Source organism: Mus caroli, unplaced genomic scaffold (genome assembly GCF_978045245.1).
Source record: "Mus caroli unplaced genomic scaffold, Mus_caroli_1 scaffold_4, whole genome shotgun sequence".
Classification (NCBI taxonomy): domain Eukaryota; kingdom Metazoa; phylum Chordata; class Mammalia; order Rodentia; family Muridae; genus Mus; species Mus caroli.
In genome coordinates, this window is record NW_028227259.1 from 149485478 (window position 1) to 149510051 (window position 24574).

Here is a 24574-nt window from a genome sequence, read left to right on the forward strand (position 1 = left end):
AGGTCACAAGGGTGGGGGTAAACATGGAAGGACTGGGAAGTGAGCGTGATCTGGGATCATGACGTGAAATCCCAAAATAATCAATAAAAGTATTATGTTAAGGAAAATCTAACTGTAAAAGCCCAGGTGCGGATGGACTTGCTGCAGAATTCTACAAGACCTTCAGGGAATGAATACCAAAGCTTATCAAATGATTCAATAAAAGAGAAAACGAAGACATTCCCAGTTTTTTATAATGCCAGCATTAACCGTGATACTAAAACCAGACATCTACACTGACAACAAAAAACAAAATTATAGGCAGCCTCCCAGATGAACAGAGATGCAAGAATTCTCAAGAAGACTCAGGGTTCAAAGGTGCTCAGTGGTTTAGAGTGTACAGTGCTCCTGCAGAGGACCCTGCTTCAGTTCCTGGCACCCACACTTGGCAGCTCACAACCAAGTGTAACTCCAGCTCCAGGTGATTCAACGCCCTCCTCTGGCATCTTTGGGTAACTGCACTAACATGGCATATATTCAGATACATAAACAGAAGAAAGAACAATGAATGAATGAATAGAATGCTAGAGATAATGTGGACAAAGGGAAACCTTGTCCTCTGCTGTGAAGATGGCTCAAAAACCTAAACGTAGATCTACCCTACAACCCAGCTATGCCTCACGGTGAGGGGTGGGGGTGCTCGGAATTAAAAACAGCACAGAGACCCCTTTACTCCAGGATTAATCTCAGCTCCCCCTTCACATTAGCTGAGTTACAGAACCAGGCTGGGTCTCCAGAGACAGAGGAACGGTAAAGAAGACTGGGCTTTCCACACACAATGGGGTCTTTCAGCCAAAAAAGCAGAATAAAGTTGTGCCCATCCTCTGGAAAATGGACATAACCGGAAATGATCACGTTAAGCCAAAGAAGCCAGTCTCAGAAAGACAAAAGATTGCCTTTGTCTAATCAATGCTTCCCAGATGTAGTGACATATGTGAAATCGTAAATGTATACATGCTAGGAGCACAGAGGTGTGTCTGCCTCCACAGAGCAAAGGGGTCTAAGCTGGTTAGAATGGTGGAGAGCGAGAGGACACAGGGAAGAATGAAGACATGCTTACCATACAATCCGGTGTGTGAGATGTCTTAGTTCTCCACATATTCACACCCTCAGCCCAGGCCCGGGCAAACTGTCACCATCTCCGTCCTTCAAAAAAGAACAGATACGGTTATAAGCCCCAGGTCACTGGTGTGCAGTCACGGCACCATTGTCTCTTCCACCCCAGCTGGACTAGAATTTGTTCCAGTGAATTCTAGAACTTATCTCTGGTAACCTTGAGGCCTCACAGAGGCATAAATCATCCACAAGCTTCTTAGGCTGGGCTTTGGGGGCAGGAGTTGAGGAGGAGCTATATGGAGCAACTACAGGCAGCTGTGACCCACCAAATGAGGATTCTGTGAGCTGAGCTCAGGTTCTCTGAAAGAGCAGAACTTGCTTAGAACTATTGAGCCACCTCTCCAGCCCTCACTTGGTTTGAGACTGGATCTCTCTGGCCTGGGGCTCACTCATTGGACTAGGCTGGCTGGCCATCAAGGCCCAGACACGCTCCTATCTGTTTCCCCAGCTCTGGGAGGACAAGTGAGTGCCATCGTGGCTAGCTTTTCTGTGGGTGCTGGCGACTGAACCCAAGTCCTCATGCTTGCAAAGTAGGCACTGTATGACTGAACTATTTCTATAGATGGAAAAATCTGGGCGTGGCACATGCACCTGGAGCGCCAGCACTTGTAAGGGCTAAAGATGGGCTAAACGGGGTCAGGGACACCACAAGGAAACTTACAGAACCAACTAACCTGGGCCCAGAGGGGCCCCCAGAGACTGAAGTGCCAACCAGGGAATGCATGGGACTGACTTAGGCCTCCTGCATATGTGTTATAGTTGTGTAGCTTGGTCGTCATGTGTGACTCCTAACAGTGGGAGTAAAGGCTGTTTCTAACTCTGTGGCCTGCCTTTAGATCCCCTTCCCTCTACTGGGCTGCCTCATCTAACCTTAACAGGAGAAGAGACTAGGCCTACTGCAACTTGCCATGCCAAGGCTGGTTGATCTCCATGGGAGGCCTGCCCTCCTCTGAGGAGAAAGGGAGGAGTTGGATGGGGAACAGGATGGGGGAGGGGAGCACTGTTCAATGGAGGAGGGGGGGGGAAGCTGCTACCGTATTGATGGGCTCTGAACATAGTTGTGTATGCAGTACAATACAAACAACTGGCGTCTAGTTCCTCTTTTGAGCCAAGGTTTGTATTGTGCAGTCCAGACTAGCCTCTGACTTCCAGCCTTCCTCAGTTCAGATGAATACCACCATGTCTGACCCCTTGAATTTTTTTTTTTTTTTTGAGACACAGTTTCTCTGTGTAGCCCTGGCTGTCCTAGAACTCCCTTTGTAGACCAGGCTGGCCTCGAACTCACAGAGATCTACCTGCCTCTGCCTCCTGAGTGCTGGGAATAAAGGCGTGCACCATCATGCCTGATTTTTTTTTTTTTTTTTTTGAGAGAGTCCCATGTAGCCTAGGCTGGTCTAAAATTTCTACTGTGCCTGCTTCTGCCTCCCACATGCTAGGATTACAGTGGTGGACCTCACTAATATGTCTACTTTCAGTCTAATAATTTAAAATATTGTGTGTGTGTGTGTGTGTGTGTGTGTGTGTGAGAGAGAGAGAGGGAGGGGGAGGGGGAGAGGGAGAGGGAGAGGGAGAGAGAGAGGGAGAGAGAATACACACATGTACACATTCCACAGCATGTGTGGAGGGGTTAGAGGACAATTTGTGGCAGTTGGCTCTCTTGCACTAATTAGGTCCTGGGAATTGAACTCAGCCCCTCAGGTTAGGCAGTAAGCACCTTTACACCCCGAGCCGTTTTACCAGTTCCATCTTGTGGATTTTTAAGCAGACTTGGCTGCCATTGAGAATATGTGTGCTGTGTGACCCCCATCACCGCTCTCGTTCTCCATCTTCCCAAACTGAAATGTGCAGAATGTGTACCTACCATGCGCACAGGGTCACGTGCACCCGTGTGTACAGGGGCCAGAGGTTGACTTTTGGTGTCTTCCTCAATCGCACTCCACCTTCGTCTTTTGTGGGTGGGTGTCTCTCACTAAATCTGGAGCCCTCCAGTTTGGATAGACTGGATGGCCATCAAGCCCCTGTCTCTGTCTTCCAAACAGTGGGATTCCAGGTGCCTGTGCCTTGCCCAGAGTTTGACATGGATGTCAGATTACAAGCCTTGGCCCTCATGCTTGTCTGGCAAACATGTCACCATCTAAGGATGTCTTCAAAGTCTCCACTGCCTTGAATTCCCTATGCACTTGAGGATGGCCTTGAACTCCCGACCTTCCCAGCTTTTACTTCCTGAGTGCTGGGGTTATAGGCCTGTGTCATCTCCCCCAGCGAAGTGGTCACCTGGTAAACTTTATGTTATTTCTATCCTACCACTGGATAGACTTTTACAGGAACCTTTATCTGATCTCTACTTCCCCAGGCCACAGACAACTCAGACATTTGATGGAGGAACTCATTCCCAAACTTATGTGTTCTAGAAAGAGACAAAATGTAGTGTTGAAATGGTTTCCCCCAAAAGCTGGGCCAGACGGCATTGTTTGCATTCTTAGATAGAAAAATCTCTTTTAGAGTATTGTCCTTTGTCCCTTCCACTCCCATTCCCCTGGGCGGGGTAGGGGGGTGGGTGGAGAGGAGGCAAGGAAAAGACAGTTTAAAACCAGAAACCAAGAGATAAGCTCCCATGGGTGTAGACTGGCTTTGTGTGCCCTAGGAAGGCTAAGGCCAACCTCAGATGTCATTCCATAGGAGCTATTCGTGTTGTTTAAACAGTGTGTGTGTGTACCGTGTGTGTGTGTGTGTGTGTGTGTGTGTGTGTGTGTGTGTGTGTGTGAGAGGTTAGGGATAATCGGCAGGAGTCCTGATTCTCCTATCACGTGGGTCCCAAGGATGCCAGTCCTCAAGCCTGACATGGAGTACCTTACACAGACGTTGGGGATAGTATCGTTTGAAAGGAGGGAACTTTAATTAAGAAAATGTCTCCAGGGGCTGGTGAGGGGGCGCAGCAGCTAAGAGCACTGATTGATTTTCCACAGGTCCCGAGTCAATTCCCAAAAACCACATGGTGACTCATGACCATCTATATATAAAGGGATCTGATGCCCTCTTCTGGCCTGCAGGTGTACATGCAGACAGAGCACTCAAGCAAGCTAGCAAGCAAGCAATAGAAAATAAGAGGAAAAGAAAGAAAGAAAGAAAGAAAGAAAGAAAGAAAGAGAGAAAGAGAGAAAGAGAGAGAGAGAAAGAAAGGAAGGAAGGAAGGAAGGAAGGAAGGAAGGAAGGAAGGAAGGAAGGAAGGAAGAGAGAGAAAGAGAGAAAGAAAGAGAAATTGCCTAAGAGAGGCCTGAAGGGAATCCTGTCAGCTCCTGCCTCCAGGCTCCTACCATGGTTGAAATCCTGTGCTGACTTCCTTCAGTAGCAAACAGTGATGTGGAAGCGCCTTTCCACCCCAACTTGCTTTTGGTCATTGTGTTTCATTGAAGCAATAGAAACCTTAACTAAGACGCCACCGATCCATCTTGCCGACGTCTCTGCATTGTGTTTTATTTTGCTTTGCATCTCTCCCTGAATTGGGATCTGTTTAGCTAGACTGGCTAAGCACTGTGTCACACATCCGTGCTCACCCAGGACTGGGATTCTAAACATGAATCAACATGCCTGGGTTTCTCACATGGGCTCAAATTCAGGTCCTCACACTTGCATAGCAAGCCCTGGATCATCTGAGCCATGCCCCAGCTCCCAGACGAGCTTCCTGACACTCAAAGGCCACCTGTAGAACCGGGACTAGGGAGGCAGCTGGCTAAAAAATCACAGGAGGGTGTGAAGTCAGCCTGCCTGATAGCCAGGTTCACAGGATAATGATGGAAGCACAGCCACCAAGAGCCAGCCCATGACCACCAAGAGCCAGCCCCACAACACAAGGGTCTCCTTACTCACCTCACATAAGTATTTCTCAATGATGTCCAGGGCACTATTGCTGATGGAAATGTTGTGGTGGTGCAGTAAAGACTCAATTTTTTCAAAGCCACCAACTTTTTCTATCTGAAAATACAGCCTTTTCTTCTCTTGTAGATTGTCTATATGCTGAGGATGGATGAGAAGCCAGCAAAGAGACAGTGAGACCCAGAGTGTGCTTCGGCAGTGTGTGTGTGTGTGTATGTGTGTGTATGTGTGTGTATGTGTGTGTGTGTGTACTCACGTGTGCGCACATGCATGTGGAACTTCAGCTGGCCAGCCTTAAAGGGGCTGTTTTAGTTAGAGGCAGACCTGATCCAGGAGGAAAGGTCACAGACCCATTGAAAAGGCCAAGATCTCTCTCCTCTCCTGTCATTAATTCATTTCCTCAATCATGCTTGTGTGCATTTATTCACAAAATCCACCCCTGCCTTTAGTCATTCACAAAATCATCCACAAATTCTTTCATTCACAACAACCACCCATGAATTCACTCACTCATTCACAAAATCACCCAGGAATCCATTTGCCAAGGAATGCATCTGCTAATTCATTCATTCACAAAATCACCCAGGAATTCACTCACTCACAAATACATTCATGAAGTCACCGGTAGGTTTACTTGTTCACACAGTCATTCATTTTTTTACTAAAACTGTATCCAACATCATAGGATACTAATGTAATAAATCCAAAAAGGCATTTGTCCAAAGCACCAAAGAATTCAAAGTAAGAGAGCATTTAATAGACATCAAAGCCTAGATGAGCATTACAGGAGTCTAGGAACTGCTGAGACAGGGTCTTACGCAGCCCAGGCCATCCTTGAACTTGGCTATGTAGCTGAGCACAGTAACCTCAATCCCTGGTCCTTCTACCTCCACCTCCACCTCCCCAGGTGTGGGTTTGGCAAGTCCACTCAGCACAGTCATTAAAGGAATCCACGGTATCAGCGCATAGCATTTCTCTCTTCACCTTTGTCCTGACCATCCTTGGGGAATGACATTATCTTGTCCGGGCACAGTGCCACTCAGGAACGATTTATGGTACTTTCCAATCCAGGCCTGTCTTTCTTCTATGAATTTAACCCGTGGTGGTTTACTGGATCTTAAACAATGGATATAGGGAGGCTGGAGAAATGGATCTGTGGCTAAGGGCATTTTCCCAAAGGACACAGGTTCAGTTCCCAGCTCCCACAAGGTAGCCCACAGCTATCTCTAATTCCAGTTCCAGAGGATTCCATGACCTCTTCTGGTCCCTGTGGCCCTGCATTCACGTGGTGTACAGACATACATGCAGGCAAAATACCCATTCAGATGAAATAAAAGTAAACCAATCTTTTAAAATAAATCTGATGCAGAAGTGGGCGTGGCGGGGCGTGACTCTAATCTCAGCATGTCAGAGGTCTCAGGAAGCTCATGTGTTACCATGTGTCCCATGTAAGTCATACAGGGAGACCGTGTGTTCAGTGTAAGTTATGTAGGGAGAGCCCGTGTCAAATCTCAAAAGGAAAAGCAGCAAAACCAAAAATGTGTCTGGAGAGATGTTTAAGAGCAAAAACACCTCCTACAGAGGTGATCCTATGTGAGGTGGATTCCCACACACATCAGGGGGCGCAGAACCACCTGCCACTCCAGTCCAGGGGACTCTAATGGCTCTGACCTCTGCTGGCACCTATACTCATATGCACATATCCACATACAGACACATAGCCACACAAATGAAACAAACCAACCCTCGGCTCTTTTGCTCTGTTGTGAAGCTTCTGTGGGCTTCTCTGCTCGTCTGCCCCAGACCTCAGCCCTCTCCCTCTCCCTCTCCCTCCATCTTCCATCTTCTTGCCCTTGCTATGCTACTTGCGTCTCTCCTGGTTATTCCTTTGCCTACGATGTTTCTCCACAAGTGTCTGCGACTCGAGAGTCATCCACATGCTCACTTCTCACTCTTAGAGAATGTCCCCTCCCTTCCCTGAGCACCACAGGTGTGACAGCAGCCACTACCCACTCTGAGTAGTGCTTCCTCCATCTGACTTCCTTCACAAGGAATGCCTACAGTGTCCCCTGTGTCACTCACATGTGGGCTCCCTAGAAGAAGGATTCTCTGAGCAGGTATGCTCTGAGCTCTTGTCACCAAGGCACTCATGTGACAAAATGTAGATACACCAATATACGATTTCTTCATAGATTGCGTAGCCAGGCTGGCCTCAAACATACTACTTAGCCCAGGCTGCCTTCAAACCCATGACCACCCATCTCCTCTCTTGGGTCCTAGGATGATAGGTATGGCTTGGAGTCCTCTTTTTTTTTTTTTTTTTTTTTCAAGACAGGGTTTCTCTATATAGCCCTGGCTGTCCTGGAACTCACTTTGTAGACCAGGCTGGCCTTGAACTCAGAAATCTGCCTGCCTCTGCCTCTCAAGTGCTGGGATTAAAGGCATGCACCACCACCGCCCCGCTGGAGTCCTCTTTTTGAGTGCATTGTGTTACCCACAGGATGTAGGGAGTCTAGGAAGAATGGCTCAAGAATCCTCATGATTCATTCATTCACTCACTCATTCATTCAGAGTCTCACGTCACCCAGGCTAGCACTAACTCGCTTTATGGCTGTGGAGGACCTTTAATTCCTGATCCTTCTCCTTTTACCTCCCGAGTTCTGGGATTATTGGCATGTCTTTGCATGCCTGTATTATGTGGTGCTGGGGATGGAAACCAGGGCTTCACACATGCTGGGGACAGTTACTGCCACATGAGCTACACCTCAGCACCACCTACTTGAGTTACTTTTTTTTTTTTAACATTCATCTTCTCTCTCACACCATGTGTGTGTATCAACACATGTACCATTGCACGCATGTGGATGTCAGACAACTTGTGGGAGTCAGTTCCACATGGATCAGCTTGGTGGCAATACCTCACTCACTGAGCCCCTAGGTGCCCCACCTCCAGTCTCCACCCTGCTAGGAGGGAGCACGCTCACTGTCTTCAGTTGGAACAGCTCACCTGGAGGAGATAAGAAATGATGTCTAGGACGATGATGACAACCTCCAAGTCTGGGGCGGAGAGCAGACTCAGCATTGGCTCCAAGATTCCCGAGTGGGCGAGCAGAGTCAGCTGGCCCTGAGAGGCTCCTGTTGCAATGTTAACCACAGTGCACACAACCTCTTTCTGGACTTTTAATTCTGCCTGCAAAGACACAGAGAGATTCATGTTCCTTCCAGTGCCCAACCCGATTCGCTTATTGTTGGTTTTGTATAGTTTTGAGACAGGCTCTCAGTGTAGACAAGGCTGGCCCCCAACTTGCTATAGAGATTGGGGGGGACCTTGAACTTCTGGCCTTCCTACCTCTACCCCCCAAACACCACCTTTATGGTTGAGACCACAGTACCTGGTATATGAAGTGCTGGTCACCAGCCCCAGGGCTTTGTGTGGCAAGCTAGCACTCTGACAACGGAGCCACGGGCCCAGTCCTTTCTATTTGTTTTATTTTGGCTTTTAAAAATAGGGTTTGGTGGGCTGGAAAGATGGCTCAGTGGTTAAGAGCACTGACTGCTCTTCCACAGGTCCTGAGTTCAATTCCCAGCAACCACATGGTGATTCACAACCATCTGTAATGGGATCCGATACCTTCTTCGGAAGGCAGCTACAGTGTACTCCTATATATTAAATAAAATAAATAATTCTTAAAAATAGGGTTTTACTCTATAGCCCACACTACCCTGGGACTCAGTATTAGCCTAGACAGACCCTCAGTTTGCCATCCTGTTGTAATAGCCTCCCGAGTGCTGAGATTACAGGTGTGTGCTACCACACTTGGTCTTGATCAGCTGGTAAGGCCTGAAGTGTACATGTGAAATTTATGTCCAGTGACCTAACGCACTGCCTTCAATTCTTGATCAGAATACAACCCCAGAGAGGTCACAAAGTAGGCTGCCTGACTCCCATCTGAGATTTGCCTTTTTTTCTTTTCTTTCTTAGACAGGGTCTTCTATAGCTTAGACTGGCTTTACGCACACTTTGTAGCCAAGGCTGACCTTGAACTCCTGCTTATCCCGCTTCCCTCGTTTCCTGTGGATGCTGGGGCTTGAACTCAAGTCCTCATGCTTGTACAACAGATGCTTTACGCACTCACTTCCCAGCCCCGCCACTTACATTCCTTAGTAGGTCTACCAAAATAGGCAGCAAGTTACACAAAAGCTGCTCCACGTGGTGTCTGGGCCCAGCGGCCACGTTGCTCATGGTCCAGGCAGCCAGCACCTGGATGGAGGACTTCGGGTGCTTCAGAACCTGGCCCAACACCGTCAGCATGCCAGCATCGATAGCCATCTGGGTCTGTTCATCTGTTCCGGCCACAATGTTGCCTATAGTTTGGAGACAAGGTATCTGGAAGGACAAAGAAAGGTGGCTAAGGATTGCAAATCTGTCACCCTACAGTTAAGTCACACATTGAGTGCCATGCAGAGAGACGTGTGCAAGTTTGTAGTGTTGTATTTGGTCAGCACACCCATAGCTGCTTTTAGGGTTTCAGGTGCTTGCTCACTGCTCCTGGTCATGGAGGGTAGACAAGGGACACCTTTATTAGGAAATGACTAGGGACCAGGCATGTGGCTTTTGGAAGAGTGCTTGCCTGGCATGTATGAAGTTCTGTGTGTAAACCTGGTATGGCACGCACAACGCACCTGCAATCCCTGTAGACTGGAGGAGGTGCCAGGTGGCCCCAGAGATCCCTCTTGGCTATGTATTGAATTTAAGGCTAGCCTGGGCTACATGAGACTCTGTCTAAAACAAGAAAACTTTCAGCTGTCTTGTTTTTGTTTGGGGATTTTTGTTTGAGGGCTTCTCATATAGCCTAAGCTGGTCTTGAACTCGTTATGTAGCCAAGGACATTGAGCTTCTGATCTTCCTGACTTTTGTGTTTTTGAGATGAGGTCTCAACCCGCTCCTGTCTACGTAGCCGAGGATGACCTTGAACTTCCTGGTCCTCCTGCCTCCACCCCAAGTGCAGGGAGGACAGGTGTGTGCCACCTGATTCTTTTCTATAGGACTGGGAATGGAACACAGGGCTTCCTAAATCCTAGGGGAGCATTCTTACCAATGAGCAACATCCTTAGCCTGGCCTTGAACTCACAATCCTTTGTCAACTTCTGCTAGGATCGCATGTGGACACTACACGTCCACCTCACTAAATTCTCAACGGGGGAAACGAGAGCTGATTATGGCATGTGTATTCATATCCATGCTGGCTCCTGGCTTCTGCCAGATATTTAATCGGAGCCAAGGAGTACCCAAGGGCTGCTTCTCTTGATGTGTTCACCAGCCCGTCTGTGGGTCCCAAGGGTGGGCCTATGATAGAGATTAAGGCAACCAGCATCCTAGGAGAGCTGACTGTCCATTGATTTGGATTTCTTTGTACTGAAGTAGCAGCCCCCAGTGAAGGCTACTGAGAGCACTAGGCTTTCCTAGATTATCAGGCTAAGGACTTCCGACTCATGTGACAGGTTTGTGTGTCACCATAGCCTGGTCCACATAATACCAACTGGGCCTCAACACTTTTTTTTGTTTGTTTGTTTGTTTTGTTTTTTTTGAGACAGGGTTTCTCTGTATAGCCCTGGCTGTCCTGGAACTCACTTTGTAGACCAGGCTGGCCTCAAACTCAGAAATCCGCCTGCCTCTGCCTCCCAAGTGCTGGGATTAAAGGCATGCGCCGCCACACCCGGCTGCCTCAACACTTTTATTAAAAGTTAACTCCAGGGACTGGAGAGATGACTCGGTGGTTAAGAGCACTGGCTTCTCTTCCAGAGATCCCGAGTTCAATTCCTAGCAGCCACATGGTGGCTCACAATCGTCTGCAATGGGATCCAATGTTCTCTTCTGGAATGCAGGTATATATGCAGATAGAGTACTCACATACATACAATAAACAAACAATTTCTTTTTTTAAAAAAAAGTTGATTCCTTGGGGAGGTGAGATGGTTCAGTGGGTAAAGGTGCCTGTAATCTCAGGCTGGATGACCTGAATTCAATTCCTCGGGCCCACATGGTGGAAGGAGAGGCTCAGCTCCTCCAAGTAGTCATCTGTCCTCCACATGTGAATCATGGCACATGCTCACCTCCCACACAATTAATGTTTAACATGTTTAAAGTTGTCTTTGTAAAGACAGGGTCTTCTTATGGAGCCCAGGCTAGCCCCATTTGCTATCCTTCTCTCTCAGCCTCCTACGTGCAGTTAAATGCGTGTGACACTGGACCTGGCTACCTGTCTCCTCATAGTCTTCCTTCTCCCTGCCCTCAAGTACAGTCACCAAACTCAATTTGACATCTGAAAAAAAAAATGCTATGGTGAGCTCAGAAAAGATGGTCTCTAAAGCTGAACATGATACTGTGAAAGGATCGTGACTGAGAGAGGTCGAGCTATAACAGAGCCAGACACAGGGGTGTGAGCCTACAGTGCCAGCACTGGGGGGCAGAAGCAGAGGGACCAAGAGTCTGAGGCTATCAGCTGCAGATTGAGTTCCAGGCCAGTTTGGGCTACATAAGACATTTCTTACATATTATATATGTTTTACTATATTGTATACAGTATATAGTTTATATATTCCAGGAACAGTGGTGGATGCCTTTAGTTCCCACACTCAAGAAGCAGAAAAAGGTAGGTCTCTGTGTTTGAAGTCAAATCTACATATGAAGTCCAGGCCAACCAGGACTACACAGTGATGCCCTGTCTGTGTGCTTTGACTGTGGTTTTGTCTGTGTGTCTCCTTTTGTGTCTTCCTCTCTCTGTGCTTCTGTGTCTATCTGTATATATGTTTGTCTCTCTGTCTGTGTGTGCCAACCTCTGTCTGTGTATGTTTGTCTCTGTGTGCCAGTCTCTCTGCCTCTCACTCATCTGTTTCTTTTTGTTTGTCTGTCTGTCATTGCGTGTGTGTGTGTTTGTCTGTCAACATGGATCCGTCTCTGTCTATTTCACTGTCTCTCTGTCTGTATGTCCCATTTGTCGCTTTCTCTGTATCTATCTCTGTCTTTGTCTGTTTCTCTGTGTCTGTCTGTCTGTCTGTTCTCTCTCTCTGTATATATATGTATATATATATATATGTGTGTGTGTGTGTGTGTGTGTGTGTGTGTGTGTATGTGTGTAATTATGTATTATGGGTTCAGTAGGAACCATTTTGTTTCCTGAGATGTGATGTCACACAGCTCAGAAGAGCCTTGGACTCATTTGCAACCAAGCATGACCTTGAATTATAATCTCCCTGCTTCCATCTCTCTGGTGCTGAGATTATAGGCATGCTCCACTGTGCACAGTTTACATGGTATGGGGACAGAACCAGGGCTCCGTGGATGCGAGGAAAGCACACTCCTGAGCCACAGTCACGGCACCCACAGGCCCTAACCTGAAGCAGCCTCTTGCAAAGGCCTGTGGGACAGGATGACATTTACCGAGATGCTGAGTTCTGAGCTGGTCATAAGCTCTACAAGCCTGGGCAGGATGCCGGTGGTCACCACATGATGGATATACTCTTTGCCACCATTGGTCAGGTAGGACAGGGCCCAGCAGGTATCTGCGAGGATCTCGTTATCACGATGCAGCAGGAGCTGACAGAGGGTAGGTAGCATCTGCTGCACGGCGCTCTCACTGGGATATGGATCTTTGTTTCGGCATAAGTTGGACAAAGTCCATGAGATGTTCCGAAGAAATGTGATCTGTGACGGGGTACAAAGGAGACAGAATGTAAATGGTGGCCGTCCCTTCCCATCCCCTTCCATACTATTTATTGATTAGTGCAGAGCAAAGCAACTGTTGAGTATCAAAAGAGCTTCTTCGAGGCAGTGATGCTTGTGAGGGACCAATACAATGAACTTTATATTTAAATATGCAAATATCCTATGAAGTGTGCCTTGTATGCTTCAGGATGCCTTTCCCTACTCTGCTCATTGGATGACTTCATCATTTTTTATTTATTTTTTATTTTTTATTTTTGGTTTTTCGAGACAGGGTTTCTCCATATAGCCCTGGCTGTCCTGGCACTCACTTTGTAGACCAGGCTGGCCTCGAACTCAGAAATCCGCCTGCCTCTGCCTCCCGAGTGCTGGGATTAAAGGCGTGCGCCACCACGCCCGGCTTTCTCTTTTTTTTTTTTTTTTTTTTTTTTTTTGACTTCATCATTTTAAGATGCTCTCTTTATTTATGTATATAGTTGGATGTCTGTGCTTGGGTATGGGTGTCTGTGCACACATGCTCATGAAGGGCAGGAGATGGAATGGATTCATTGTCCCTGGAGCTGGAGTTACAGACATTTGCCATCCAACCTGACACAGGTACTGGGAACAGATGTCAAGTCCTACACAAGAGCAGGCGCTCTTGACTGCCAAGCTGCCTCTCCAGTCCCCGAGCCTAATGGTATTAAAATGTTACAACACGTGTGTGCGAGAGTACATGTGTGCCTGTGTCGCGACACACATGCAGTGGTCACAGGGACACCTCGAGGTGTCAGTTCTCACTCCCCAGTCTCACCTTGCTTGAGACAGGGTCTCTGAGTTTCTGGCTTTGTGTGTACACCGCACTTGTTAGCCAGCAAGCTTAGTATTCTGTTTCTACCTCCTACTTCTCCATCTGAATGCTGCGGTTGCAGGTGGCTGCTACGGAACCTGGCATTAGGTGGGTTCTCGGGATTTGAACTCAAGGTTCTTACACTTGTACTGGAGTACAGTTAGCCCATCGAGCCGCCTCCCCATTCCTTGGTTTCATTTTCTTTCTTTCTTTCTTTTTTTTTTTTTTTAAGACTTATTTATTATTATACATAAATTCACTGTAGCTGACTTCAGACGCACCAGAAGAGGGCGTCAGATCTCATTATGGGTGGCTGTGAGCCACCATGTTTGCTGGGATTTGAACTCAGGACCTTTGGAAGAGCAGTCAGTGCCTTTACCCGCTGAGCCATCTCTCCAGCCCCCCTTGGTTTAATTTTCATTGACGAGAAAAACAAACAAGCAGCTGAGTGCAGAAGCACTGATCTATAATCTCAGTCATGGTGGAAGCCCAGAGAGTGTAAGTATGAGACCGCCAGCCTGCACAGTAAGTTCAAAGTCATCCCAGGATACATGAAGACTAACAAACAAACTCAAGAAGTACTTTGTCTGCTTGCCATCTCTAACTCTACTGGCTTGACATAATCATTCGGTCATGTATATTTCTCTCTCTCTCTCTCTCTATATATATATATATATATATATATATATATATATATATATATATATATATATATGTATGCATATATATACACACACACATATTTGCTATACATATATTTTCTATATATACTTGCTATATATATCTGATATATCATATATATGAGATAGATAGATGATTGATTGATAGATAGATCATAGATGGATAGATAGAGAACAACTGAGCCCAGGGTCTTATGTATGGTAATCAATTATCTACCACTGAGCAACATCCTTATTCTATTGAAAAAAAATATTTTTATTTGTGTATGTAATGTGTGTATATATGCCACGTACCTGTGGAGGCCAGGAGAGGGCAGCAGATTCCCTGGACTTAGAGTTACAGACTCTTGTGAGCCACCTAGAGGGACTGCTGGGAACTGAATTCAGGTCCTCTGGAAGAGTAGCAGGTGTTGTCGACCCCTGAGCCACCTCTCCAGTTCCCTCTCTAGTCTTTTTTATTTTTTATTTTGAGACCTGGTGCTGCTAAATTGACCAAACAGGCCTTGAACTTGAGATATCCTGCCTCAGCCTCCCAAGTAGCAGAGATTTCAGGCCTGCTCCATTAAGTCCAGCCACACCTGTCTTCTTCCCCTTCCTTCCTTCCTTCCTTCCTTCCTTCCTTCCTTCCTTCCTTCCTTCCTTCCTTCCTTCCTTCCTCCCTCCCTCCCTCCCTCCCTCCCTCCCTCCCTCTCTCTCTCTCTCTCTCTCTCTCTCTCTCTCTCTCTCGGAAAGGCTTTTTACCATCAGCCCAGGAAACTTTACATTTTAAAAAAATTATATTTATGCATGTGAGTATGTTTGTGCCATGGAGTCCTGCTGGAGTCTGCTCTCTCCTCTTACCATGTGAATTCTAAGGGTTTGAACTCAGGTCCTCAGGTTTGGCAGCAAGCACCTTTACCTTCTGATCCATTTTGGCACCCCAGGCCTCAAACTCTTGGCAATCCTCCTGCCTAAGCCTAAGCCTAAGCCCCATGCTCAGCTTAAAAGATCTCTGATCTTTTAAGGTCATTCTTCAGGCCAGGCGATGGTGGCACACATCTCAGAACTTGGGAGGCACACACAGGCTGATCTTTGAGTTGAGGCCAGCCTGGTCTACAGAGTGAGTTCCAGGATGGACCAGATTACACAGGAAACCACCCCTTCTCAAAAAAGTCATTTTTCTGCTCTGCCTTCGGGTCTTTCCACCTTCTCTCCTAAATAGTCTGTTCTAGGGATCCCTGTGATCTGTGTGGAAACAGGACCTGAGACTATCGAGCCCACCCCTCTAATCGTCCCTTGACAACTCTTTAGCCATGACCTGCCTCCTATTTTTCAGAGTAGATGAGGCACGGCTCCCTATGCAGCTGCAGGCAGACCTTCAGGTTCGCTCTGCAGCCCAGGCTGACAGTGAAACTGCCATCCTTCTGCTGAAGTTTTGTGAATGCTGGGATCACATGTGAATAGTACCATGGCCAGCTTCCTACCTGATGTGGAACACTGGAGGCTCAAGGGCCTTATCCCAGGCCCTCTTCCTAGTCTAAGTCAGGGGTTGGCAATGCTTTCCATGACGGTTTTTAGCCTCTTGTCTCACACAGTTCTCTTGTGAGTATTCAAGTGTTCTCTTGGGCTAGACACATGGCTCAGTTGAGAGAGTGCTTGCCTGGCTTGAACAAAGCCCTAGGTCCCATCCTCAGTACCACACAAACATGGTTGTGGCGGTGAACACGTACAGTCCTACCTACCACTGGTAAGATGAGATAGAGGCAGGGAGATCAGATGTTCAAGGTGATCCTTGCATACTTGGTGAGTCTGAGGCCTGGCATGGATTTATGACAATCTACCAAAGAGGAGGAGGAGGTGGTGGTGGTGGTGGTCTGGGGAAGAGCAGGAGGAGAAAAAGAGAAAAAGAAGAAGAGGAAGAAGAGAAAAAAGAGAGGAAGAGGAAGAAGAAAAGGAAGAAGAGGAAGAGGAAGAAGAAAAGGAAGAAGAGGGAGAGGAAGAAGGAGTAAGAGGAGGAGGAAGAGGAGGAAGAGGAATCATCATCATTGAACCAGCAAGATGGTTTAACAGGTAAAGACACTTGTTGCCAACTATGACAACCTAAGGTTGGTTTTCTTTCTTTCTTTCTTTCTTTTTTTCTTTCTTTCTTTTTTTTTTTTTTTTTTTTTTCGAGACAGGGTTTCTCTGTGTAGTCCTGGCTATCCTGGAACTCACTCTGTAGACCAGGCTGGCCTAGAACTCAGAAATCCACCTATCTCTGCCTCCCAAGTGCTGGGATCAAAGGCGTGTGCCACCACTGCCCGGCTCAACAACCTAAGTTCAATGTATACACACACACACACACACACACACACACACACACAGAGAGAGAGAGAGAGAGAGAGAGAGAGAGAGAGAGAGAGAGAGAGAGAACGAGAGCGAGCAAGTGAAATGCAATAAGTAAATGAATCAATAAATATACTCACTGGTATGCCTTTTGAAATAATGTTGATCAGGTGCGGGATGGCATTATTGGAGATGACATGGTCTCTGAATTCTGCACAGTCTCCTACAAATGGAAGAGAGCATGAGAACAAAGATCCAGGCACACAGCTTTGAGCCAGCATTCAGGAAGCAGAGGCAACTTCATCTCTGTGAGTTCAAGGCCATCCAGATCCACATAGCGAGTCACAAGCCAGCCAGGACTACATCTCAATCCCCTTTCCTCAAAAAGTGGGCAAGGAGAAACTCAAATTGAGTGTAATTGAGTGTCTAACTTTGAAAGTTTATAGATAACAGGACTGGAGAGTGGTTAGGATACATACTGCTCTTGTAGCATATCTGAGCTGGATTCTCAGATACATTACCCATGTCAGCTCACAATTGCCTATAATTACACTGCCAGGGAGATCTGGCTTTCTCTTCTGGCTTCAGTGGGCACCTGTAGTCACATACCAATACCAGACACATAGATACATGTAAGAAAACATGTTAAAAGTTTATGTGTGATCCAGCTAGACAGCTTAGTGGATAAAGGCACTTGCAGAATCCCGATGACTTGAGTCCAATTCCTGGGACCCACAAGATGGCAGGGAGAACCAGTTCCTAAAGATTATTCTCCAGAGACATTTGAGCTGTGGCATGTGAACAGTCCCCACCCCCACCTCAAATAAATACATATACTTTTAAAAATTTTATACAAAGGATGATAGACTAAAACTCAGTTTGGAGTGTCTGGCACATAGTAAGAATGGCTATATACTAGTTTCTGGTATTCCTAGGTGGCTGGTGGGTACTCATGTCACAAGCAGGCACTGCACAGCCACAGTTGTTCTGAGCAGAGGTCATGGACACAGGAGGACAGCCAGCTTTGCCTAGGTTGTCAGTTGATTCTAAACACTAGCTGCGGTTCATACCACGACTCTCCAAAGACAGAGTTTGATAGAGAACACTTTATTTCCCCTAAAGAATGATATGTGTATGTGTTTGTACACATATATACATATATATGTGTATGTATACATATGTATATATATATATATATACATGTGTACACACACACACACACATATATATATATATATATATGTATATGTATATGTATATGTATACATACACACACACATTGTCCTGCTTTCTGAGTGTTGGTATAAAAGGCAAGTGTTGCCACGCCTGCCCATTTTTTATTTTTTTATTTGTAGACATTGTTTCGTTGTGCAGCCCTGTCTGTCCTGGGATTCATTATGTAGATCATGTTGACCTCAAACTTACAGAGACCCACCTGCCTTTGCCTCCCATGTGCTGGGAGTAAAGATCTGCACCTGCGTGTCTGGCATCTTTCTGTCTGTCTATAAGAGAGTTTGTTACATATGAGACACCGGCCTCAAACTCACTGTGTAACCTACTACATTGTTCTCATGACTCTCCTGCCCCAACCTTGCCTAGTCTTTAATATACCAATATTTCATAAAACATTTATGTGTGCATATGTGTAAGTTCATGCATGTGCACACACATGTCACAGTGTGCACTTGGAGGTGAGGGGACTATCTGTAAGAGTCAGTTCTCTCTTTTCACTATGTGGGCTGAGCTACAGCCTAGGTCATCAGGCTTGGTGATAAGTGCCTTTTGCTCACTGAGTCATCGTACTGGTCCTTAATAAACCAACCTTATCCCTATCAAATCACATGTGGGGCTGGTACCTGAGGAGGCCAGAAGAGGGCATCAGATCCTCTGGGATGCCAGTTACAGGTGACTGTGAGCCTCTACCATGTGGATGCTAGGAACCCAACTCAAGTCTTTTGCTAGAGCAACCTTTGCTCTTTACTACAAAACCATCTCTCCAACCCCTGACTGTTTTGAGACAGTCTCACTATGTAGCTCTAACTGGCCTGGAACTTTCCATGTAGTTCAGGTTGGCCTCAAATTCAGTACGTAACCAAGGGTGACCTTGAACTCTACCTGATCCTCCTGTCTCTAACTTCCAATTACTGGGATCAGAGGTGCGCAGTCTCATGCCCAATTTTACATTGTCCTAAGGACAAAAATCCCAGGCCTCCTGCATGCCAAGCAAGCACACCCAGCCCCAGTAGATGAATATGACACTCAAGAAGTCTTGGTTTACACCATTAGCTATCAAGACAATGCCTAAATCACACCTACCTCGGTCTTAAGTTTCCTATTGACTCCAAAAAATACAAAATCCAACCTCTGTCAAAGAGGCAGTTCTCCGGAAACATTGCAAAATGGTTGTTTTGCTGTACCGTGATGGCACAAGCCTTTAATCCTAGCACCTGGGAGGCAGAGGCAGGCGGAACTCTTGACGTTGAAACTAGCCTGATCTACAGAGCAAGATCCAGGACAGTCAGGATGACAGAGACGAAACACTGTCTCAAAACCAAAACCCAAACAACCAAACCAAACCAAACCAAACCAAACCAAACCAAACCATCGCATCTGCGTGGTTGTTCTGCATTCTCTTGGGTAGCTCAGGCCTGAAGTCCCTGGAGACCCCAGTACTGACACAGGGGGACTGTAGCTTCTCTGAACTTGAAAACTACTAACACTGGGTCAGTTTTAATTGTCCAAATCCCAAGGGGCTCAATTGAGCCCCACCCCCACCCCCCCAGTACACTCTGCTAATTTCAGCCTAGAATCTGGGGCTTCCAACTCTTTCCTGCCTTGGATTTTCCCATGCCACATGCGGCATAAAGCATTTACCTCCCAGACCACACTGGGCTTTTCAGGGAAGACATCTCATTTCAACCTCAGAACACTGTTTCTGTCTCTATCTCTCCATCTATCTACAACTACACTATTATATATCACCCCTGCACCGCCCCCCCCCCTCTGATTTTTCCCAGGAGATAGATATAGGCCTTCTAGGGTCCTGGATTACTTAAGAAGAAACACATGGGCTGGAGAGATGGCTCAGTGGTTAAGAGCACTGACTGCTCTTCCAGAGGTTCCTGAGTTCAAATCCCAGCAACCACCTGGTGGCTCACACCTTCTGTAATGGGATCCGATGCCCTCTTCTGGTGCGTCTGAAAAGCGAGTGACAGTGTATTCACCACATACATTAAATAGAATAGACGCATACTGCGAGGGCCTAAGCCTTATTTTTGTTTCATTTTGAGTCGTGTCCTCATGTAGCACAGGTTGGCTTTATACACAAGGCCAAGAATGACCTTGATCTTCTGGTCCGCTTGCCCCTAACGCCTCAGTGCTGGGTCTACAGGCAGCTACCCCATTCCTGGCTTATAAGATGTTGAGATGGAATCTGAAGCTTCCCGCATGCTACTTAACCCAGACTACTGTGGTCTCCCTTTTCATTTTTTTTGGGACAAGGGCATGCTATGCATTCTTGGCTGGCTTAGAACTCAAGATGACCTTCTCATTTCTGTCCCCTACATGCTGGGAATACAAGTACGCATCACCATACTGTCCGGGGATCAAAACTAGTCCTCACACTTTACCCCCAAACATTGTGGTTGTTTGAGACAAGGCTCTCAGGGACCCCAGGCTGGCCTCAGATCTAACCTTGAATTCCTGCTCCTCCAGCCTTCACCTCCCCAATGTTAGGATCGCAGCTGTGCACCACTACACGTAGACCTGGGCTTATCTGTGATCCGGAAGCAGCTGTAGACCCTGGAGAGAGCTGAGCCTCCTGTGCTGCTTCCTGCTTTAGCCTCATCAGGTCCCACCTCCACTCTCAGTCTCTGACCTTTGCTTCGGGCTGTGAAGCAGCTCACTCCACAGCACTAGGTATTTACACTGGGGGTGATGCGGGTGCCAGGAAATCAAGTGTAACAGAGACACGCCCACCCCGCCCCCTCACCCCATGCCTTAGCACACTGAGGACAGTGTCTTACCAGCGATATTCCCAAGGGCCCACACTGCCTGCTCAGACACTGTCAGGTATGGGGAACAGAGGAGTTCAATCAGGGGCTGAATGGCACCCTCTTTCACAACAGCTCGGGTCTGCTCTGAAGTTCCTGAGGCAATGTTGGTGAGCACCCATGCGGCCTCGAACTGCAGCTTGGGGTGAGGTGTCACCTTCAGGAAGTCCACCAGCTTGGGAATGAGCCCCGCCTCAATAATCAAATTGAGAGGAGGGGTATTTTCCTGAGATATCATTTCCCTGTGCAGTGAGACAAAAAGAGTAGGGGAGAGTCACAGTGTGTGGGAACACATGCTCTTGGCATTCTTATCTGCTTTTTTCCAATGTTACTAGTTGAACCCAAGGCCTCATATATGCCAGGCAGGTGCTCTAACCACTGTGCCATGCCCCCAGCCCCTCACTGGGGGATTCCAGTCAGGTGCTCAGCCACTACTAAGCCCCAGCCCCAGCCCCTCACTTGGTGATTCTAGGCAAGTGTTCTTGCACTGAGCCACACCTCAACCCTACCCTGGGGAGTTCTAGGCAGGTGCTCTATCCCTATGCTAAAGCCCCAATCCTTAACTACCAGATAAGAGAGTTAGCTAGAGCTATTGTTACTTCTGTAAGTCTTTGCAGTGGTCCTAAAGCAACTTTTTGCCCTTCAGGTATTATCTATGGCCTGAAATCCCTGCAGAGGCCAATGTAAATTGAGCAATTCATCTCTGACAACACGCGGCATTTCTTAAGTTGCCCTCAAGGACAATTGAGTGTGGTGGTTGCTTCCTGCTTTTGGATGAACTAGACTTTTTTCTGCATGGTATGGGCATTTTTGCCAGCACCAGAAAATCCAACAGGCTCCTGGAACTCACTTTTGGCTATAAAACTACAAATACCAGAGTTTGCACTGTAGTACCTGGCAGCCCGGGTAGCCCGAAAATGCAGGATTGGATCTGAACTATTCACCCCTTGGATGATGTCGTCCAGAGTGAAGCTGGCCTGCCAGGAAAACCACATTCAGGTTAGTCATTCAGCCTCTTTCAGAAGAAAGGATAGGAGTGAGGAGGTGGTCAGAGGGCAAACTGAGCTTAACTGTCCTCTGAGAGGCTTCACCCAGCAGCTGATGGAAACAGAACCAGAGACCCACAGCAAAACATTAGGCAGTGCTTGAGGAATCATGTGGAAGAGGGGAGCACGGACTGAGGATGACAGAGGGGTCAAGGACACACAAAAAACCTTCAGAATCACCTAACCTGGGCCTATAGGGGCCTCATTGAAACTGAATCACCAACCAAACAGCATGCATGTGACAGATGCAGGCCACCTACATGTATGTAACAGATGTGTAGCTTGGTTTTCCTGTGGGACTCCTAACAACTGGAGCAAGGAACTGTCTCTGACGCTGTTGCCTGCCTTTGGGACTCTTTCATACAACTGGGCTGCCTTATCTAGCCTCAATAGGAAAAGATGTGCCTAATCCTACTGCATCTAGATATGCCACGGAGGATTGATATCCATGGAAGGCCTCCCTTGTTGGGGGAGAAAGGAGAGGATTATGGAGAGAGGAGAGAGAGGGGATGGGAGGAGAGCAGGGAGTGAATTTATGATTGGGAAATAAAGTAAATAAATTAATAAGAAATGTAAAAAAGAAAAAAGAAACACAAACAAACAAAGAAACAAAACAAAACAAAAAAAACAAGCTGGGTGTGGTGGCACACGCCTTTCATCCCAGCACTTGAGAGGCAGAGGCCTGGTCTACAAAGTGAGTTCCAGGAAAGCCAGGGCTATACAGAGAAACCCTATCTCGAAAAACCAAAACAACAACAACAACAAAACAAACAAACCAGATGCCAGCTAGTTAAATAATGCAGGTAGAATCGATAAGCTCCAACAACGTAGCATCAAAATTGACAGGAGAGAAAACCTTGGGCTAAGGCTCAGTCAGTAAAACACTTGCAAAGCCAACACAAGAACTTGAGTCCAAAGCTCTCTACCTACTCACATTACTGAGGGATTCTAGGCAGGTGATCTACCACTGAGCCACACCCCCACCCCTCATTGGAGGAGTGCAGGCCAGTAATGCTAAGCTCCACACTCATCGTAACTCCTCTTTCTGAAAACTGAATTAAATCACAAGCTCTGACCCTCCTAAGACTTCTCATGCTGGAGATACTAGCTAAGGCTGTACCTAGCACAGGACTTCCCTGCACTCTGAGTTCTAACACACCTCTTGGGAAACCATGTCACTGGAGAACAGATCGATATTTCTTCTCTTTAACACCTGCTCATCTTTCCTGGTCTTCCGGAGTTGTAGGCTGGAAGCAATCCTCTGTTGTCGTGGCAACTGATAAGAAAAACACACGTTTGGAGCTGTTACAGCCAGGTTGCTGGAGACCCAGGACATTACTCCATTATTAGTATTAGTTTTTAACTTTTAGGGGTGTTTTCCTTGCTTGCATTTCTGTGTACCGTGTGTGTGTTTTATACAGAGACTAGAAGATGTTATCAGATGTCCTCAAGCTGGAGTTAGAGACAAATGTGAGCCACCATGTGTATGCTGGGAATTGAACCTGGGTTCTCTTGAAGAGCAGGCAGTGCTCTTAACTAAAGAGCCCTCTGTCCAGGCCCCTTGTTTTCTAAATTTAATTGTAGTCAGCATCTTGTGTGCTTGTGCAATGTGTGAGTGGAGGTCAGAGAACAACTTTCAAGAGTTAGTTCTCTTCTGCCACACTGTGGCTTCCTGGGACAGAGCTCAGGTCATCTGATCTGTGAGGCAAGCTGAGCCAGCTCCCTGACCTTGACTCATTTTGATTATGGTTTTGTTTCAAATGGGCTTTCCCTTCTACTCTGTAGCCCAGGCCAGTCTCAAAGATTCAACTCATCCTCCCTCTGCTTCTGCAGTGTTGAGATCACAATTGTGTGCCACCATACCCAGCTTACATCCCATCCATCCATGAGCACTTCAGCTATGGCCCCCAGTTTATACTCACTGACATTTCTTTGCCTCGGTACTTATAGTTCTTCAGCCTCTCTTTGGGAGCCTTTGAGGTAGCCATGTTGACTGGAGGAAAGACACCACCTGTAGGCAGGAAAACCACCAGAGAGATCTTCTGTGCTGGCTGTGCCTGTTAGCATGTTAGCATGTTAGCATGTGCTGGCTGTGTCTCTTAGCATGTTAGCATGTGCTGTTAGCATGTTAGAGTCACCAGGCACCACAGGGTGAGAGCAGACTCAGAGTTGGCATCACTTCCCCACACCATCCGTGTAGGACATGGACTCTCTCAACAGGCTGTGGTCACTGGGGGAACTGCAGGAACCAGCCCTGGACTGACTTACAGAAAACCCTTCCAGGATAGCACCGGCTGGGATGCAGCTCAGTTGGTAGAGCTTGCCTGGCACACACAGGGCCCTGTTCCATTCCTACTGCCATACAAACTGAACGTGGTGGTGCATGCCAGCAATCTGAGCACTCGGGTGGGGTAGAGGCAGTAGGATCAAGAATTCCAGGTCTTGGAGCGGGAAAGATGGTTCAGTGCTTAAGAGCACTGGTGTTTTTCTATAGCGGAATCCCTTCAAGTCTCAGCATCCACATGGTGGTTCACAACCATCCATAACTATAGTTCCATCGAATCCAGAGTTCCCTTTTGGCTTCCTTATGCACCAAGCATGCACCTGGTGCACATATACACACAGGCAAAACATTCATACTCATGCAAATAAATAAAATTTTAAAAATTAAAAGAAAATTTCAAGAGTATGTTTGGCTACACAGGGAACTTAAGGCCAGCGAAGACTTCAGCTCCGTTTGAACTGAGTCACTCATGTCCAAGGTAAGCTGGGCAGAAAAATAGATGTCCTTAATAGGCAGTGTGCAAGACACCTATGTGGAAGCTGCTCTCCCCCTCCCCCCCTTCACCGCATACTGCATCAAAACCACCTTCAGCCCTGCCACAGCTAAGCATTAGGCAATCTCCTCTACC

The 24574-nt window shown here is 47.0% G+C and overlaps 1 protein-coding gene across 1 annotated transcript; it reads right to left on the reverse strand.

Annotated features, from left to right (window-relative positions):
* Nucleotides 1-1112: 1112 nt before the first annotated feature.
* Nucleotides 1113-23650, reverse strand: Kpna7 (karyopherin subunit alpha 7). Its single transcript, XM_029478025.2, is given in 11 exon segments — nucleotides 1113-1185; nucleotides 5023-5169; nucleotides 8036-8218; nucleotides 9185-9415; nucleotides 12470-12733; nucleotides 16705-16787; nucleotides 18000-18062; nucleotides 20590-20858; nucleotides 21511-21588; nucleotides 22805-22938; nucleotides 23585-23650. Coding segments are annotated over 11 exon segments (1563 nt in total). The 3' UTR covers nucleotides 1113-1140.
* Between the last annotated feature and the right edge of the window lie 924 nt (nucleotides 23651-24574).